Source organism: Coregonus lavaretus (assembly GCF_964263955.1).
Source record: "Coregonus lavaretus genome assembly, contig: HAP1_SCAFFOLD_487, whole genome shotgun sequence".
Lineage (NCBI taxonomy): Eukaryota > Metazoa > Chordata > Actinopteri > Salmoniformes > Salmonidae > Coregonus > Coregonus lavaretus.
This window is the reverse complement of record NW_028165751.1, coordinates 113,782-133,457: the sequence shown is the minus strand read 5'-3', so window position 1 is coordinate 133,457 and position 19,676 is coordinate 113,782. Positions and strand designations below refer to the sequence as shown.

Sequence of the window (19,676 nt, the reverse complement as noted above, 5' to 3'; positions counted from 1 at the left end):
TGGTGTTATTATAGTATAGAGAATGACAGTAAAACACTCAGATCTAACAGTCCATTTCACCTGGGACAGGTACGTGACAGTTCAATCATACAAAATGGCGCTAACTGGGCGTAGGCAAGTCAAATTCAAAAACATATTGTTCATATCTCGTATTATAGGATTCGTATATTCGATTCGTTATATTTTATAATTTGTAAAAATGTTTTGTATCATAGTTCTGAATCATCTTTCAGAATATCAGAACATTTGTTGTTTTCAAAATTACAATGAGCTCCTGCTTCCTGTGTAATTTGGTATGAAACCTGAACGTACTTTTCTTAACATTGATATTATGAATTAAATTCAATAATATCATAGTAATAGCAGACCTGTTGAACAAAGCAACACACTAGAATGAGTGGAATTATTACAAGAGAAAGTGAGACATTATTATCATTTTTATTGTATTTTATTTTAGTTTTAGTTTTAGATCAGCTTTAATATTTCATATTGTATCTTCCATCAATCCCCCATTATTATTATTATTACTATTATTATTATTAGTTCCACTACATGGAGAAAAGGTGAAAAATATCAGTCATGACTACATGTTGATGTGATTGCATTAAATCTCCTGAACGTTTGGACGTATCTGTTAGTAAATATTTTATTTCTAAGAGATAATGAATAAAATAGAACAATTGACCTTCAAGAATGAGTTGTCACTGTGTTAACCACAACCAACATGCTGCATCTCTGTTTAGGGGTCAGTGGTCTAAAATGAGTCTCTCTGGGGAGAGAGAGGAGGTGGGCTCTGCCTCTAAAATGAGTCTCTCTGGGGAGAGAGAGGAGGGGGGCCCTGCCTCTAAAATGAATCTCTCTGGGGAGAGAGAGGAGGGGGGCCCTGCCTCTAAAATGAGTCTCTCTGGGGAGAGAGAGGAGGGGGTCCCTGCCTCTAAAATGAGTCTGTCTGGGGAGAGAGAGGAGGGGGTCCCTCGCTCTAAAATGAATCTCTCTTGGGAACATGACACCAAAGCTAAGAGGTGAGATGACAATGTTGTTTAAGAATTTATAAGGAGTTTATTTCTAAAACGTTATATCTATATTTTCATGTTTGTTATTTTCCATCAGAAATGATTGCTTATGGGTACCTTCATGTGTCTGTCAGATATTGTTGTTCTGAGATTTTAATTAATAGATTTTTGTGTATGAATTTTTGTTTTGCAAAACGCTATATAGCTGGAATGAAATGTTTGTATCCTGTATATTTGACTGTGATATGTGGTTGTCTCACCAGCACACACACACACACACACACACACACACACACACACACACACACACACACACACACACACACACACACACACACACACACACACACACACACACACACACACACACACACACACACACACACAAACAAACATCTTTACCAGCATACACACACATCTTTACCAGCATACACACACATCTATAGAAGTTTTGCATGACACAATCATTGTCTAATGATTGTGTCATGTCTAATATGTTGTCATGCAGAACCTTATTGTTTTTACTAATTCTGATCGTTGTTACAAGCGGAATTTTGACAATACTACCGTCAAATCAATACACTCTTCACTGCTGTTTAAACCAAAAAGGGTTCTATCACCTGCTTTATATATGGAACCACTAAAAGTTATATATAGAAACCTTTTATAGGGTTCTTTGATCAGAACTCTAGAGGTTCTTCTTCCCTGAACCAAAATGGTTCCATATAGAACCCTGCATGGTGTCATTTATGAATTATGGCTACTACTATTAAATAGGAATATTTTTTGCTAAGAATATATAGGACAATATATGACAATAGGAATGGTTTAAAAATCCCAATATTCATTTAAAATTGCTGGGGATTTGGAAAGCCATAGCCAGTCAATCAACAACAGAATAATACTCTTATGAAAAATATTGACCTTTAATTTAGTCTGTGGATACTATGCGACTAGAAAGGTTTAAAATGCATGTATGACATCACAGCAGAGTTGAAAAAAATATGGCAGGTGGAAATCAAAAGAGGATGTTCTACGGAGATAGGTGGGCGGGGCTGAGAGTAGCAGAGGGGTGGGATTTAAAAAGATCATGATCGGTAATAGTCATTACTGTAAACACTATAGATGTCTGAGTACTATCTATCCAAAATGTAATGTGTATAAGTAATTATTATTATTATTATTATTATTATTATTATTATTATTATTATTATTATTATTATTATTATTATAAAAAAGCAATGACTGTGTATAAAAGTATTGTATGGGGGGTAGAATTGATCTTGGTTATATGCAAACACACTGTTGGCCAGGGAGGCATCTCTTTGTTTGAACGATGGCCCACGTCAACTCTGGCTGACTTCTTTACAATACAATACATTACAATACAATACAACTTTGTCCATTAGTTACAGCAAAAAACAAAAATGTGTCTTCTGCTCCGTTCTTAACCCCCCCAAACAGCAGACCTCACACATACAGTTGAGACCAGCACAGGTTCAAGCTGCAGTGCAGCGCCCCTGGATGGAGAGCATGTTGTGGGGTTAAGGGCCTTGCTCAAGGGCCCAACGAAAGGTGAATGTTTTGAGGATGTGAACCCAGCAACCCTCCAGGGGTCAGATCAATTCCGCCCGTTCTTTCCAGCACCCGGCCCGGGATTCAAACTGGACACTTTTCGGCCACAGCTCCAACTCATTTGCCGCTGGGCGAAAACCTGAGTTAATATTCAGAAATAAACATTTAAACAGTTAATCTCCCAAAATGAATACAAAATGTTATGCAGACATCATTATTATGATAACATACATGCAGTTGTCATCAGCAGCAGCCACAAGAGAGAGCCTCTGATAGTTCTGGGTAACTGCCAGACTGAGCAAAACATAGATAGTGTGTTAAAAGACATGTAATGATTAACTAGGCTATTGAATCACCAAGACTTATTATACATCATTATTATACAGAAATCATTGTCAAAAGCTGAAGAGAAACTGTTGCATGTAGGTCTATATTATTTATGGATTGATCATATAGAAATATAGAAACATTATTTAAACTACTCCAAAGCAATTACATGTGGCACAGGAACCACTGACTCGCTGCATTATTCTATAGTATTATCAAGACACCTGCTGTTAACTCTTAACTGGTTAGGACAGCTCATGAGGTGTCATAAATATCTGCCGACTAGGTGGGACTAGAGGCTTCATGCATAGCTTTAATTTATACCCATAAGTGTAAAATGTCTTTATTGTCAGCACTTATACGACCAATGTTCTACTCTGAGATACTTTGTGGATATGGGCCCAGATCTCAAAATATTGTTATAAAAAAACTTTGAATGTTTGTTTTACATATAAAAATAAATAAATGAATATTACTAATGTAAGCCAGTGTAAAGACTGGGTTATGTATGCACTCACTAACTGTAAGTCGCTCTGGATAAGAGCGTCTGCTAAGTGATTAAAATGTAAATGTATTGTGTTGCTCTGCTCATGTCCGCGTTCTGGAACTGTCCGCGTCCCCGTACAGAACTGCCCGCGTCCACGTACAGAACTGTCCGCGTCCACGTACGGTTTGGCGCCAAGCATATTGTCCAGTTACGCGCTGAGTGGACTGAGGTGATGTTGGGAAATAACGACAGAGTTCGTTACAGTGTTGAGACGCCGAAGTTTATTGTTCAATTAGCTTTTTTGCGTAATGGTCAGTGACAGTATGAGTGTAGCCAGATCCTTTTCACTCGTAGCCAGATCCTTTTCACTCGCTATCCTTGTTTCATCTTGTGGTTCACCGGATTCGTCATCATCCTCGAGGGACAGACGAACGACCTGCTAGTTAGCCAAGCTAGTCGGTACAGCTAGCTAAGCTAGCTACTCTACCAGCAGCATCCTAGTTATCCTAGCTACCACTACATCATCACCGGCTGCCTGCTTTTCTTGTGGACCGATGGAGCTCCCGGGTTGTTTCTTCCACCTGTTAAATACGGTGGAGGGCTTCTCCCTCACTCGTTGACGGATGCTGGCTACCTAGCGTAGAATCCCGTATTATCGGCATATTCAACAGCGTTTAAGAAATATATTACCTTCAACAGTGTTATCTTGTGATCAAGCCTTCAATGTTTTGTGATTATTGGTGTCGTAAAAATGTTAGCTAACGGTTTAGCAATTAGCAAGTTTGACATTTCATTTGAAAATATTACTGTTATCTGCTTTTGATAAGCGGTTTAGCAAAAAAATACGTCCCGTATTATCTGTATACGGCCCCCAGTTATTGGGCACCTTACTATTTTGTTCAATTACAAGATATATCCGTTTAATTTTGTTGAAAAAAGAGACACCAACCACGTACCCGAAGTGTTTACTAGATAGTTGGCTAGTCTTTAGGTCAAAAATAATGACTTGCCTGTCAACTTTTCATTGCGTAGCCCGGTGCGCCCTCTTGTGGACTCATAAAAAATGGTTCTTCACCAACATATTCAGTGTTGTAACCAAATGAAATATGAGTATTAATAATTTACATCAAATACACTTTAATTTCAGTTATGTGCATTAACATAAAACAATGAAAACACTGTTGGAGTTTGTGTTGCAGAGGTGCACTTGGAAAGTAAAGGAAGAAATACACAAGATGGGTTCAATAAATATATATATTATATTTTAGACATTTATTTTTTTGAACAAATAAATAATTTCATATGAACACAAACAAAACAAACAATTAAATCTCGACCTCCATCCCTATATTGTCACAAAAATCACAATAAAAATCCAGCTCCACCGCTACCTCTGGATCCCACTGCACACACCTGCAGTGGAACCAGTGCTGGCAAAAGTCACAGCACACCCATGGCACCTCGGATCTACACTCCTGAGAGGAGCTTGCAGGCGGATCACGCTCCCCGCAGCGAGCACAGCAGGTGGTGTCTTCTTTTATAAAAAATTAAATAATAATACAAATTGATTAATATGGTTTTGTAAAATGTAGAAGTTCTTCAACAACAATAGTAATTGATACAACTGAGAGAGCGAGAAAAACAGATTATGAAGTACCTGAGAGTGGTGCCATGGGTGGTGTGACAGATGTGACCGGTGTAGCTTTTCTCTTCCTTTTCTGTGCTGCAGTTTGAGAAAAAGTGGTGTTAGAGAGCATGTTGCATGAAAACCCTTTTCAACTTTTTTACATCAATACCTCTGGAGGAAGCTGCAGAGGTTTTGGAGGAGGCGGAGATGACTTGAGGGCTGGTGCTATTTACTGTAGATATATAAAGATATATATATATATTTTTTTTTTACATTGCTGTTTTATAAAACAGATAACAAACAGTCATTTTTTCGTAATTTAACATGTGTTTACCTGTGGAGGTGGTGGTATTCAAATTGCAGGGGGCAGGGACATCAGACGAGGCTGCTATGGTGGTGTGACCAGGGGAGACGGAGGAGGCAGTTGGTCCAGAGGAGGCCGTGTTGGTGGTGACAGACATGGGGGGTGGTGTGCATCGTGGTGGTGGTGGACAAAACCGCCGATGATGGCTTGGAGGAGCTGGTGTTTGTAATGGTGGGGTTGAGGGGCCGACGATGGTGTGGCCGGGGGAGTAGGCATGTGGCCTTCTTCTGCAGCTGGGGACTCCGGCGGCTCCTACAGGTGTTGCACACTGGGAGGCACTGGCAGTGGTGATGCAGCTGTCAGGAGTGGTTCCAGCAGGGGGTCCAGCAGAGGCGATGGCGTCAATGGTCTCATCCATGGCAGCCCTCTCCTGTGCCCTCTGTGTTCTGAGGGCTGCCCAACGCTCTTTCTCCTCTGCCTCGGCCCTCTCCTTCTCACCCCTCTCCTGCCACTGGCGCGTGTATTCCTCCCCGGTGAGGCATGTGGCGACCACAGGGAGTCTTCTGTATCGGTCCAGCCGATACTTCAGGACAGTAAGGATGTGCCCCAGGTCCTTCGCTATCAGCCCCCCCTCTATTAGGGGGTGCTCTTCTAGAGCTAGGGATAGGACTGGAGCAGCGGCTGGGACTGGGGCAGGGGCTGAGGGTCCTCCTGTGGTCGCTGGGGAGGAGGTGCTGATGGATGGCACATTGCTACTGGTTCCAGTAGAGGCGGTGTTGGGACCCGGTAGGGTCCGAGACGGCATTAAACGGGACCCTTCAATGGCTGAAGGGTCAAAAGGGAAGAGGCCACACTTCTTAAACCCTTCCACCACATAGCGCATGTCCTTGCATCGCTGGTACGGGTAGCGGAATACTCTGGCAAATTCTGATTTGTTTACCATGTAGGAGTGGTCAAAATGGCTAAGGTCTCCAGCTACCTTGGAGAACTCAGCCTTTAAAAGGGCCAAAGTATGCCACGTCCAGCGGCTGCAGGACATGGGTGCAGTGTGGTGGAAGACAAAGAAGTATAACCCCTTCCCTTAGTGCCACCGCGAGCACTTCCGGGTCCATGTGGCTCTTGTGCCCATCAAAGAGGAGAAGGAGAGGGCGCTCTTTCACTGCATACTTAATGAAGTGCTGAAACCACTTCCTGAACAGGTCCCCGTCAATGTAGCCACTGCTTGACTGTCCATACAAGGCTTGGGGGGGGCCTCCCAGTGTGTAGTGGCCACCGGGGAAACACTTGGGGTAGATGATAAACGGGGGGATGTCCTCCCCAGTTGCATTGAAGCAGGCCAGCACTGTGATGTGCTCCTTGGTCCCCGGAGCCTGCTGGTACACGTGTTTTGCGCCCCGGGGAGCCAGCACTTTGTGCCTGCTCTGGTCGCTACGAAACCCAGACTCATCGCAGTTATAGATTTGTCTGGGTTTCTCCCTCAACCCACTCTCCTCCAAGTGCTTCTCATAAGAAGTGAAGAAGGTGTCCATCGTCGGACGTGTGGCACACTCAGCTCTCCCCCTGTCCAGGGTGTCCGGCCTCCTCATGCTTAGGTTCTTGTGCCTCCTCCTGAACATTTCCCACCACCTCTTCCCCAGTGGTGGGATTGTTTCCCCTGGGTGCCGAAACCTACAATAGAATAGAATATATAATTGTCCATCCAGGATGAAAATGTTTGTTTTGGCATCACCATACACATCCACATTTACATCACACACATTGATAATAGTCAGTCCAGCATTCTACATACATAAACACATAGAACACCAAATACCTGCGGATTTTGTCTGCGTATTTCATCAGCCTCTGTCTGGTGAAGGGGAACCCATGGCTGGCGCAGTAGATACAGTACTGCACCAGAGACTTTTCATCCTCTGGTGCAAGCAATGTGGGTGGTCCACTGCGACAACCATGGGTCACCCGGCCGCTCAGCCTGTCCGCCAGGGTCTGCCGAGGTACACCATGCACCTTGGTAGATAAGAAAATAAAACTGTTACTAGCAGATAAAATTCACATACACATGGTAATCTCCTAAAAACAAAAGATGCCTAACCTTGGCAGCCTGGCGGATAGCCATCCCTGCCCCGCAGTCCTCCATGGCATGGAACATGTCCACCTCACTCCATTGCTTCCTCTTGACTTTCTCCATGCTGCAGTGGTAAATACATGTAGCTAAATAACTTGGCATACTATACACATTTTAGAAAGATAACTCAATCTGAATATGTATAAACATTTACATTTCAAAGCTAAGGCATTGAAAGGTGATGAAAGTTTTCACAATAACTGAAAGTGTACCCACGTTTTTTTTGTTTGATGTTATCTGTAATGAAAATTAGTGTCCCAATTAGTGTAATATTGATGCATACATTGTACCATTTAACTAAATACTGCCTCTATGTAGCTGTTGTAAGATGAAATATAGCCAACAGTGATAGGTGTCGAAAAGTTCATGGTTCAAATTTCCAAATACATTTATGCAGATTGTGCAAAACGCCTCCGTCAGAGGACTCCAATTTTGATACGGTAAAGCTTGACAACATGCAGCTGTTTTCGTGATATGTATTATCTAACACTTACAATTTCTTTCCTTTTTGCTTACTTAGCAGTTCTATCAACATTTAGCAACTAAGATAGCAACATTAGAAAATCCGTTAGCTATATTTCAGAGGTAAAAAGTTGGATATTAAATTAGGTGTGGTCTGTCGCGCAGTCGAATTTTACAATATGCAGCGTGTTCCACAAAATGTGTACATATAACTTTTTTGAAAACTCTCAAAACCTAACTTAACTTACATAAATTGCACTGAAAATCGGTGGTCAGCTAGCTAAAAGGGTGTCGTTAGTCACAAAACTTACCGTTATTTTTCAGCCCATTTAAATGTTGAGCTCGAGGTGATTCAGTTCTCCAACCGCTAGAAAGTGTCCGAGGTCAGGGGGTGTCTGATGTTTGGGGAAAATTAGCTACCATCCCTCTGTCCGGTTCTCCTCTCTTCACTAGATGGACGGTAACTTTAGTTTTTAACCCCTCTGTGTCCAAGGACTGAACTTTTTGAATATTATTTTCGGGGCGCCTCAAGTTACATTTTTTACAACGTTTATTTCTGATAAAATTAGTTCATTGCATCCGCCATGTAGCCCAGTTTCATAATATTACCTTCTGTCCCTGGTTATGAAGTAATCGCGAAAAAAACAGGCCTTATGTTTGGGCATTTTTCACCCTGCCAGCTCCTATTAGTTCTACTGTAGGTTTACCTCAGGTAACTGATTATTAACAAGGTTAGGGCTACTTGGTGAGCATTAACCCTTTAGGTTTACCTCAGGTAACTTATTATTAACAAGGTTACAGCTACTTGGTGAGCATTAACCCTTTAGGTTTACCTCAGGTAACTTATTATTTACAAGGTTATGGATACTTGGTGAGCGTTAACCCTGTAGGTTTACCTCAGGTAACTTATAATTACCAAGGTTACAGCTACTTGGCGAGCGTTAACCCTGTAGGTTTACCTCAGGTAACTTATTATTAACAAGGTTACGGTTACTTGGTGTGTAAAACCTAGCAGTACTACTTATTTCTCTGTGAGTGAGGCAGATATATATTATTACTGTGTAAAACCTAGCAGTACTACTGATTTCTCTGAGAGTGAGGCAGATATATATTATTACTGTGTAAAACCTAGCAGTACTACTTATTTCTCTGAGAGTGAGGCAGATATATATTATTACTGTGTAAAACCTAGCAGTACTACTTATTTCTCTGTGAGTGAGGCAGATATATAGCATTTTGCAAAAAAACATGATTATTTGTCTCTCTGAAATGAAACCATCAAGTGATAGATTTTAAACAAATACATGTCTGTCATTGAACAACCCCATACCATGATTATATGGTGAAAAATCACACCAATCTCTTTCATAATTTCTTTAAACAATAAAAGCTAATTTACGAACATTTCTGAAAATGGATATATAGTGTTTTGGAATGAAACTCTTGTTATGTTTCCCCATCTGAGCTCAGAGTAGATGAGAGACGTAATGTTTGTCTCTGTTGTGTTGAAGCCCAATCAAGCAGGAGAGACCAGCCTCCCCTGTACCCAGCTGTGTGTCCATGAAGAGTGACCGGTCTATGCATCGTCCTATAGACTTTAGAGAGGGAGACTTTTCTACTGAACAAAGGTAAGAAGAACTCATGGGTCATGGTCAGTGAGTTAAACAACACTGGGTGGGTGTTGTGGGTTCGATTCCCACGGGGGGCCAGTATGAAAAAAATTATAGAAAAATGTAATCACTAACTGTAAGTTGCTAAATGTTTTAAAACATGTAAATGTCTCTAGTCATTTCTCCTCTCCCATTTATTTTGGTTGTTTTCATAATCCATAGGCTAAACCTTTTTTCCATTTTCATAGTCCTGAAACAATATTAAACAAACACAACATTCCCTCCCTGTGTGTGTGTGTGTGTGTGTGTGTGTGTGTGTGTGTGTGTGTGTGTGTGTGTGTGTGTGTGTGTGTGTGTGTGTGTGTGTGTGTGTCTGAAAGAGGAAATGTAATCTGATGTTTTGTCCACAGAAACCAACAGGAGAGATCAGAGTCAGAGATTCTCAGTGGTCCGTCTTCCCATAGTCATCAAACAGACCTGGCCTCCATATTCAGTGTATGTGGTCCTGTTATGTACATTTGTTTTTGTTTACCTCAAGTAAAGTTGATCTGTCAATCATTCATTAATATGTTAATGAGAAAGCATTTAGTCTCTTGCTTAACTTATTTACTTGATTTATTTCAGTTGCTTGAAGAGAATATTATGACATTTGTGAAGAACGAGCTGAAGATGTTCAAGAGGATTCTTAGTCCAGAACTCCCAGAAGGCTTTGAGAGTCAGAAGCAGGATAAGGAAGTGGTGGATGCTGAAGATGAGAAGCAGGAGAGCAGTGCCAGAGAGGGGGCTCTGAAGATCACACTGCACGTCCTGAGGAAAATGAACCAGAAGGAGCTTGCTGACACACTGGAGAAAAGTAAGAGCTGTCTGCCTCATGTTGAATGCTGTTTTATAACAAACATTTAAAAGCTGGAGCTAAAGTACAGCTAAAGTAGCTGTGTAACTCAGTGATATTGTAGCAGCCTTAACACAACACCTAGTGACCTCATCAAGTAGCAGAATGATGTGTTGTGTTGAGAGAGAGAGAGAGAGAGAGAGAGAGAGAGAGAGAGAGAGAGAGAGAGAGAGAGAGAGAGAGAGAGAGAGAGAGAGAGAGAGAGAGAGAGAATACCAATAATACTATAATCAGTCACACCAGTCTGTAATGCATTATGAAAACATTTACAGATTTATACAGACAGTTAAGCGAAAAAATGATTATAATTTAAAATGTCATAACAGTCCTAGAATACTGTAGGCTTTAAAACATACATAATATTAATATCCTCTGTGTTATTTCTAGATTCAGATGAGCTTGCTGTGATTTGCCAACGTGAACTCAAATCTAATCTAAAGAAGAAGTTTCAATGTGTATTTGAGGGGATTGCTAAACAAGGAAACCCAACACTTCTCAATAAGATCTACACAGAGCTCTACATCACAGAGGGTGGAAAAGGAGAGGTCAATAATGAACATGAGCTGAGACAGATTGAGACAACAACCAGGAAACAAGCAAGACCAGAGACTGCAGTCAAATGTAACGACATCTTCAAACCCTTAACTGGACAAGACAAACTCATCAGAACTGTGCTGACAAAGGGAGTCGCTGGCATTGGAAAAACAGTCTCTGTGCAGAAGTTCATTCTGGACTGGGCTGAAGGAAAAGCAAATCAGGATGTCCAATTTGTATTTTCATTCCCTTTTCGGGAGCTGAATTTGATGAAAAAGGAAAAACACACTTTGATTGAACTTCTCAATCACTTCTCAATGGAAACCAAAGAATCAAGAATCTCCAACTACGACAAGTACAAAGTCCTGTTCGTCTTTGATGGTCTGGATGAGTGCCGACTGCCCCTAGACTTCCAGAAGAACAAGATCTGTTGTGACGTCACAGAGTCAACCTCACTGGATGTTCTGCTGACAAATCTCATCAAGGGAAATCTGCTTCCCTCTGCTCTCCTTTGGATAACTACCCGACCTGCAGCAGCCAATAAGATCCCTTCAGTGTGTGTTGACCAGGTGACAGAGGTACGAGGGTTCAATGACCCACAGAAGGAGGAGTACTTCAGGAAGAGATTCAGTGATGAGGACCTGGCCAGTAGAATCATCTCACACATAAAGACATCAAGGAGCCTCCACATCATGTGCCACATTCCAGTCTTCTGTTGGATTTCTGCAACAGTCCTTCAACACATGCTGAAACATAAGAGAGAAGAGATGCCCAAGACTCTGACTGAGATGTACTCACACCTTGTGGAGTTTCATACCAAACAGAAGAATGAAAAGTATCTTGGGAAAGAAGAGACAGGTCCACACTGGAATAAAGAGAGCATTCTGTCACTGGGAAAACTGGCTTTTCAACAGCTTATGAATGGCAATCTGATTTTCTATGAAGAAGACCTGAAAGAGGCTGGCATTGATGTCAATGAAGCCTCAGTGTACTCAGGATTGTGCACACAGCTCTTTAAAGAGGAATGTGGGCTGTACCAGGACAAGGTGTACTGCTTCGTGCATCTGAGCATTCAGGAGTTTCTGGCTGCTGTATATGTGTTCCTCTCATTCATCAACAACAATGAGAATCTAATGGACAAACTTCAAACAAAGTCCAGTAACTTTTCTTCGCTGCTCAGACACAAGGCTGAAGTTACTTTCTACAAGAATGCTGTGGATGAAGCCTTACAAAGTGAGACAGGAAACCTGGACCTGTTCCTCCGATTCCTTCTGGGCATCTCACTTGAGTCCAATCAGAAGCACTTACGAGGTCTACTGACAAAGACAAGAAGCAGCTCACAGAGCCATGAAGAAACAGTCAAGTACATCAAGGAGAAGATCAGGGAGAATCCCTCTCCAGAGAGGTGCATCAATCTGTTCCACTGTCTGAATGAACTGAATGACCATTCTCTAGTGGAGGAGATCCAAAGCTACCTGAGATCAGGAAGTCTCTCAGAAGAAGAACTGTCACCTGCACAGTGGTCAGCTCTGGTCTTTGTGTTGCTGACTTCAGAAAAGGAGCTGGATGTGTTTGACCTCAAGAAATACTCCAGATCAGAGGAAGGTCTTCTGAGGCTGCTGCCAGTGGTCAAAGCCTCCAGAGCTGCTCTGTGAGTACATAAAATGACATTTAAGTACTAATCATCAGGAAGAAATATTCCTATTAGAGAAAAATATATTATAATGTGTATATAATATATATTGAAAACATATTGAATCAGTGCATTGTTGTTCACATTAGTATAACAATATGACCATGCAATTCTAGGAGACAGAAGATGAATCTATATGTTGTTTAAGAGAATAAACCAAACGCATCTGCCATTGTCCTTCTACACTACTGGTGTTAAATTAACAGTGTGTTTGTGAAATCATGATGATCTCTTTGCAGGCTGTCAGGCTGTCTAGTCACAGAGGAAGGCTGTGCTTCTCTGGTCTCAGCTCTGAAGTCAAACCCCTCACACCTGAGAGAGCTGGATCTGAGTAGCAATGACCTGAAGGATTCAGGAGTGAAGCTGCTCTCTGCTGGACTGGGGAATCCCCACTGTAAACTGGAGACTCTGAGGTCAGTATTCCTGTAGTTGGTCAACAAGTGATAACTGTTCACCAGATTCACATGTGTTTACCAGGCACACATAGTCCACACCATATGTGTTTGGACAGTGAAGCTTACAGTTTTACATTTGGTGCTATGCTCCAGCAATTTGTATTTGAGATATAATGTTTCATATTAGGTGACAGTATATAATGTCATATTTTATTTGAGGATATTTTCATACATATCTGTGTTACTGTTTAGAAATGAAAGCACTTTATGTATCTAGTTCTCCCATTTGAAAAAGTATTTCATTATTTGGACAAATTAATTTAGTCCAAAGTTTAGTATTTGGTCCCATATTCCTTGCCTTTAGTGATTACATCAAGCTTGTGATTCTACAAACTTGTTGAATACATTTGCAGTTTGTTTTGGTTGTGTTTTGGATGATGTTTTCCCCAATAGAAACTGAATGGTGAATAATGTCCTGTCATTTTGGAGTCACTTCACTTGTATTGTCAGTAAGAATAGAAGATGTTTCTGAACACTTCTACATTCATGTGGATGCTACCATGATTATGAATAATCATGAATGAATCGTGAATGATGATGAATGAGAAAGTTACAGAGGAACAAGGATCATAACCCCTCTGTTATTGGTAATGGTAAGAGGTTAGCATGTTTTGTTGTAGCCTCTGTAACTTTCTCACTCATTATTATTCATGATTCATTCATGATCTTTCTCAATCATGGCAGTCACAGGCTTGATGTAGGCATTGCATTCAACGAATATGGGACCAAATACTAAACGTTGACTACTTTAATACACTATAAGTTAGTTGGTCAGAATACTTATGACTTCTTCAAATGGGGGGACTAGATACATAAAGTGCTTTCATTTCTAAACGGTGAAACAGACTTGTATAAAAATTCCCTCAAATTAAAGGTGACATTATATTCTGTCACCTCATATGAAACATTTGATCTCAAATCCAAAATGCTGGAGTATAGAGACACATTTAAAATGTTAGCTTCACTGTCAAACTAGATATGGTGTGGACTGTATACTCAATACAATCTAAATCTGATACCTCACTGTCTGTCTTTTGACTGATACTGCTTTTTAAACTGCTCTGGTCAGTCTACTCAAATATTTGTACTATACATGTTTCTCTCTACAATCAATATATGATCATTTCTAATAATGAAACATTCATTCATTTATGAATAGATATGGCAGGTTTCAGGACACTGATATATCTGAATATGTTGAAAAAATATACTGCCACTATTTTGACCACCAAAAAATAGCAGTGTGGTTTAAATATGATTTGACTCTTTGCAGGCTGTCAGGCTGTCTAGTCACAGAGGAAGGCTGTGCTTCTCTGGTCTCAGCTCTGAAGTCAAACCCCTCACACCTGAGAGAGCTGGATCTGAGTAACAATGACCTGAAGGATTCAGGAGTGAAGCTGCTCTCTGCTGGACTGGGGAATCCCCACTGTAAACTGGAGACTCTGAGGTCAGTATTCCTGTAGTTGGTCAACAAGTGATAACTGTTCACCAGATCCACATGTGTTTACCAGGCACACATAGTCCACACCATATGTGTTTGGACAGTGAAGCTTACAGTTTTACATTTGGTGCTATGCTCCAGCATTTTGGATTTGAGATAGAATGCTTCATATTAGGCGACAAATACAGAATGTCACCTTTAATTTGATGTTAATGGTGAGAGGTTAGCATGTTTTTTTGTAGCCTCTGTAACTTTCTCACTCATTATTATTCATGATTCATTCATAATTGTTCTTAATCATGGCATCATCAGGATTACTTTAGTAGTGTTTAGAAACATGTTATCTACCAACTTAGAAAGATAATTACTCAAAACCAAAGAATAGCAGGGTGGTTTTAAAATGATTCTATTTTTCTCTCTACAAGCAATACTTTGATAATTTGTCATTTCTAATAATGAAACATCCATATATGAATAGATAGGGCAGGTTTCAGGACTCTGATGTATCTGAATATGTTGAAAAAATATATTTTCACCTCCAAAGAATAGCAGTGTGGTTTTAATATGATTTGACTCTTGTCAGGCTGTCAGGCTGTCTAGTCACAGAGGAAGGCTGTGCTTCTCTGGTCTCAGCTCTGAAGTCAAACCCCTCACACCTGAGAGAGCTGGATCTGAGTAACAATGTCCTGAAGGATTCAGGAGTGAAGCTGCTCTCTGCTGGACTGGGGAATCCCCACTGTAAACTGGAGACTCTGAGGTCAGTATTCCTGTAGTTGGTCAACAAGTGATAACTGTTCACCAGATCCACATGTGTTTACCAGGCACACATAGTCCACACCATATGTGTTTGGACAGTGAAGCTTACAGTTTTAAATTTGGTGCTATGCTCCAGCCTTTTAGATTTGAGATAGAATGTTTCATATTAGGTGACAGTATATAATGTCACCTTTTATTTGAGGATATTTTCATACATATCTGTGTTACTGTTTAGAAATGAAAGCACTTTATGTATCTAGTATCTGATGTTTTTCCCAGTAGAAACTGAATGGTGAATAATGTCCTGTCATTTTGGAGTCACTTCAATTGTATTGTCAGTAAGAATAGAAGATGTTTCTGAACTCTTCTACATTCATGTGGATGATACCATGATTATGAATAATCATGAATAAATCGTGAATGATGATGAATGAGAAAGTTACAGAGGAACAAGGATCATACCCCCTCTGTTATTGGTAATGGTGAGAGGTTAGCATGTTTTGTTGTAGCCTCTGTAACTTTCTCATTCATAATTGTTCATGATTCATTCATGATTATTCTTAATATGGCATCTTCAGGATTAATTTAGTAGTGTTTAAAAACATGTTATCTACTCACTTAGACAGGAAATTACTCCAGTCATCATCCACCATGTTAATATTGGGCAAATCATAACCCAAAACACATCCAAAACAAACTGCAAATGCAACCAACGAGTTTGGGACCAAATACTTTGAACTACTTTAATACACTATAGGTTAATTGGTTAGAATACTTATGACTTCTTCAAATAGGGGGACTAGATACATAAAGTGCTTTCATTTCTAAATGGTGAAACAGATATGAATTAAAATATCCTCAAGTAAAAGGTGACATTATATCCTGTCACCTCATATGAAAAATTTGATCTCAAATCCAAAATGTTGGAGAATAGAGCCACATTTAAAATGTTAGCTTATCTGTCAAACTAGATATGGTGTGGGCTGTATACTCAATACAATCTAAATCTGATACCTCACTGTCTGTCTTTTGACTGATACTGCTTTTTAAACTGCTCTGGTCAGTCTACTCAAATATTTGTACTATATATTTTTATATCTACAAGCAGTACTTTGATAATTTGTCATTTCTAATAATGAAACATCCATTTATGAATAGATAGGGCAGGTTTCAGGACACTGATTTAACTGAAAATGTTGAAAAATATACTTTCAATATCTTCACCACCAAAGAAGCTACTCCTGAGTGGCGCAGTGGTCTAAGGCACTGCATCGCAGTGCTAACTGTGCCACTAGAGATCCTGGTTCGAATCCAGGCTCTGTCGCAGCCGGCCGCGACCGGGAGACTCATGGGCGGCGCACAATTGGCCCAGCGTCCTCTAGGGTAGGGGAGGGAATGGCCGGCAGGGATGAAGCTCAGTTGATAGAGCATGGCGTTTGCAATGCCAGGGTTGTGGGTTCGATTCCCATGGGGGGCCAGTATAAAAAAATATGTATTCACTAACTTAACTGTAAGTCGCTCTGGATAAGAGCGTCTGCTAAATGACTAAAATGTAAATGTAAAGAATAGCAGTGTGGTTTTAATATGATTTGACTCTTTGCAGGCTGTCACGCTGTCTAGTCACAGAAGAAGGCTGTGCTTCTCTGGTCTCAGCTCTGAAGTCAAACCCCTCACACCTGAGAGAGCTGGACCTGAGCTACAATCACCCAGGAGACTCAGGAGTCAGACTGCTCTCTGCTGGACTGGAGGATCCACACTGCAGACTGGAGAAACTCAAGTATGTAGAGGGTTTATGTCAATGTTCATATCAGACATGTTGGAGTTATCAGGCTAGTTAAGACAAACATTCTGACCACCACTTGGACTAAGTTATATAAAGACTGTGTGTGTGTGTGTGTGTGTGTGTGTGTGTGTGTGTGTGTGTGTGTGTGTGTGAGTTCAGGTGTATCCCTCAATGACTGTCTGTTCTTCTGCTTACCGCTACAGTGTGGAACATGGTGGAGAGAACACAATGAAACCTGGACTTAGAAAATGTGAGTGTTGACTGCTGTGAAGAATATGACTAAGAATAAGTCTTAATTCAAGTGAAGTCAAAGACCACCATCATTACTTACTTGGTCATAATAAATATCAGCTGTAGTTCTACAGAAGCACAAATCAGAAACACCCAAGTTTACAAAGAGTTGCTTTGACAATGTGTGTGTCTGTGTGTGTGTGTGTGTGTGGTGCGTTCATGTTACTTTAAAAATGTGTGTTTGTGTTCATTCATGCATAAAGGAGTGTGTGTGTCTGTGTGTGTGTGTGTGGCGTTACTTTAGAAATGTGTGTGTGTGTTCATGCATGCATACAGGTGTGAGTGTGTGTTCAATGTGTTTGTGTGTGTACAGGATGTGTGTGTGTGTTCAGGATGTGTGTTTGTGTGTAATTAATGGGAATAAGTGTGTTTTATATTACTATACAGTATAACATATGATCATTCAACAAATCTCAAGTTACCTTAACTTCTCCTTTTGATACCTAGAAACATATACAGTAAATGAATTAGTGAAAAGTGAGTTAACATTCTAATGTGAATGTTGATGATTTCTAATATTGTGTCTGGTTTCATCCATCAGATGTATGTGATCTCACACTGGACCCAAACACAGTAAACAGACTCCTCTCTCTGTCTGAGGAGAACAGAAAGGTGACATGTAGGAGAGAGAAGCAGCCGTATCCTGATCACCCAGAGAGATTTGAGGGCTGGAGTCAGGTGCTGTGTAGAGAGGGTCTGACTGGGCGCTGTTACTGGGAGGTAGAGTGGAGTGGGAGATGGGCTGGTATAGGAGTGACATATAAAGGAATCAGCAGGAGAGGATGGGGTATTGACTGTAGTCTTGGATACAATGACAAGTCCTGGAGTCTGTTCTGCTCTGACAACAGTTATTCTGCCTGTCACAATAATAAGTCCACTACCATAGACGTCCCCCCCTCCAGCTCCCACAGAGTAGGAGTGTATCTGGACTGGCCAGCCGGCACTCTGTCCTTCTACAGAGTCTCATCTGACACACTGACCCACCTGAACACATTTCACTCCACATTCACTGAGCCCCTCTATCCAGGGTTTAGGGTTTATAATGTTGACGCCTCAGTGTCCCTGTAAATAATAACCATGGTAACACTGACACACACACACACACACACACACTGGGCACACACACACACACTGGACACACACTGGACACACACACACTGGACACACACACACACTGGACACACTCACACGGGACACACACACACACACTGAACACACACACACACTAAACACACACACACACACACACACACACACACACACACACACACACTAGACACACACACTGCACACACACACTGGACACACACACACACACTGGACACACACACGCTGAACACACACACACACACACACACACTGAACACACATACACACACTAGACACACACACACACACACATACTGGACACACACACACACACACACTGGACACACACACACACACACACACACTGGACACACACACACACACTGAACACACATACACACACTAGACACACACACACACTGAACACACACACACTGAACACACACACACTGGACACACACACACTTGACACACACACACACACACTGGACACACACACACAGTGGACACACACTGGACACACACACACACACACACACACACACACTGGATATACACCCAAACACTGGACACACACACACACACACACTGGACACACACACACACACTCTGGACACACACACACACTGGACACATTTCCATGTGTTGTATTTTGATGAAAGGAAATCCTATATAGCCTACTGGACAGGACTTTGCTATGGCATCTTCTGTTTGGGTGTCTCAGGTCAGGTCTGAGCCATGATCAGAATGTGTCTCTGTGTCTATTTCCAGCCCTGCCATTTCTACCTGTCCTGATCTAGTGTTTCACCCCTGACCTCCTCACACCGTCTCACTGTCCATGTCTGCTTTTAGCTCCCACCTCTACTTCACTGTGTTATAATGGACCTTATGCTTGTTATGTCAACCCTGTAACCAGTTATCAAACATACTGACCTTTCTGACCCTATCCCATCGCCCTACTTTCTACAACTGAACATTTAAATTCCTCTATGAGTTTTGTTTAGTGTCCATTTACTTATCTATGTATTTGTTGTATATTGGGGTTGTGCCGCAGAGCATCATGGGGGTTTGTATGTGTTGAGATGATCACGTTCCAGATAAATGGTTGAACTGATTCCTGTCTCCTGTCTCATCATTATTGAATTGTTATACAGACGTGGTTATGAAACCCACGAGACATAACAAAAGATTGGTGATGAGTAAGTCTGAATC

At 41.1% G+C, this 19,676-nt stretch overlaps 3 protein-coding genes and 1 long non-coding RNA gene across 4 annotated transcripts; 2 read left to right on the top strand and 2 right to left on the bottom strand.

The window, feature by feature from the left end:
- Positions 1-845: 845 nt before the first annotated feature.
- Positions 846-14,567, top strand: LOC311115525 (NLR family CARD domain-containing protein 3-like; the record flags this gene model as incomplete). Its single annotated transcript, XM_084190682.1, has 7 exons — positions 846-1,022; positions 9,432-9,548; positions 9,941-10,025; positions 10,155-10,383; positions 10,810-12,607; positions 12,889-13,062; positions 14,378-14,567. The coding sequence occupies exons 1-7, from the start codon at positions 850-852 to the stop codon at positions 14,565-14,567; spliced, it is 2,766 nt and encodes a 921-aa protein (XP_084046808.1). The 5' UTR covers positions 846-849.
- On the bottom strand, positions 4,643-5,526 carry LOC311115526. The gene is made up of 4 exons (XR_014611279.1): positions 5,364-5,526; positions 5,199-5,261; positions 5,060-5,125; positions 4,643-4,936 (listed from the first exon to the last, which is right to left on the bottom strand). It is a non-coding gene; the product is annotated as an uncharacterized lncRNA (long non-coding RNA).
- On the bottom strand, positions 6,086-8,332 carry LOC311115513 (uncharacterized protein; the record flags this gene model as incomplete). The annotated part of the gene is made up of 5 exons (XM_084190671.1): positions 8,232-8,332; positions 7,426-7,522; positions 7,147-7,340; positions 6,750-7,001; positions 6,086-6,149 (listed from the first exon to the last, which is right to left on the bottom strand). Exons 2-5 carry the CDS (start codon positions 7,519-7,521, stop codon positions 6,086-6,088), a joined length of 606 nt encoding a protein of 201 aa, XP_084046797.1. The 5' UTR covers position 7,522; positions 8,232-8,332.
- Positions 14,568-16,842: 2,275 nt separating the features above from the next.
- LOC311115512 (stonustoxin subunit beta-like) lies at positions 16,843-18,771 on the top strand (the record flags this gene model as incomplete). Its single annotated transcript, XM_084190670.1, has 4 exons — positions 16,843-16,853; positions 16,905-17,078; positions 17,288-17,334; positions 17,917-18,771. The coding sequence occupies 4 exons, from the start codon at positions 16,843-16,845 to the stop codon at positions 18,441-18,443; spliced, it is 759 nt and encodes a 252-aa protein (XP_084046796.1). The 3' UTR covers positions 18,444-18,771.
- Positions 18,772-19,676: the final 905 nt, after the last annotated feature.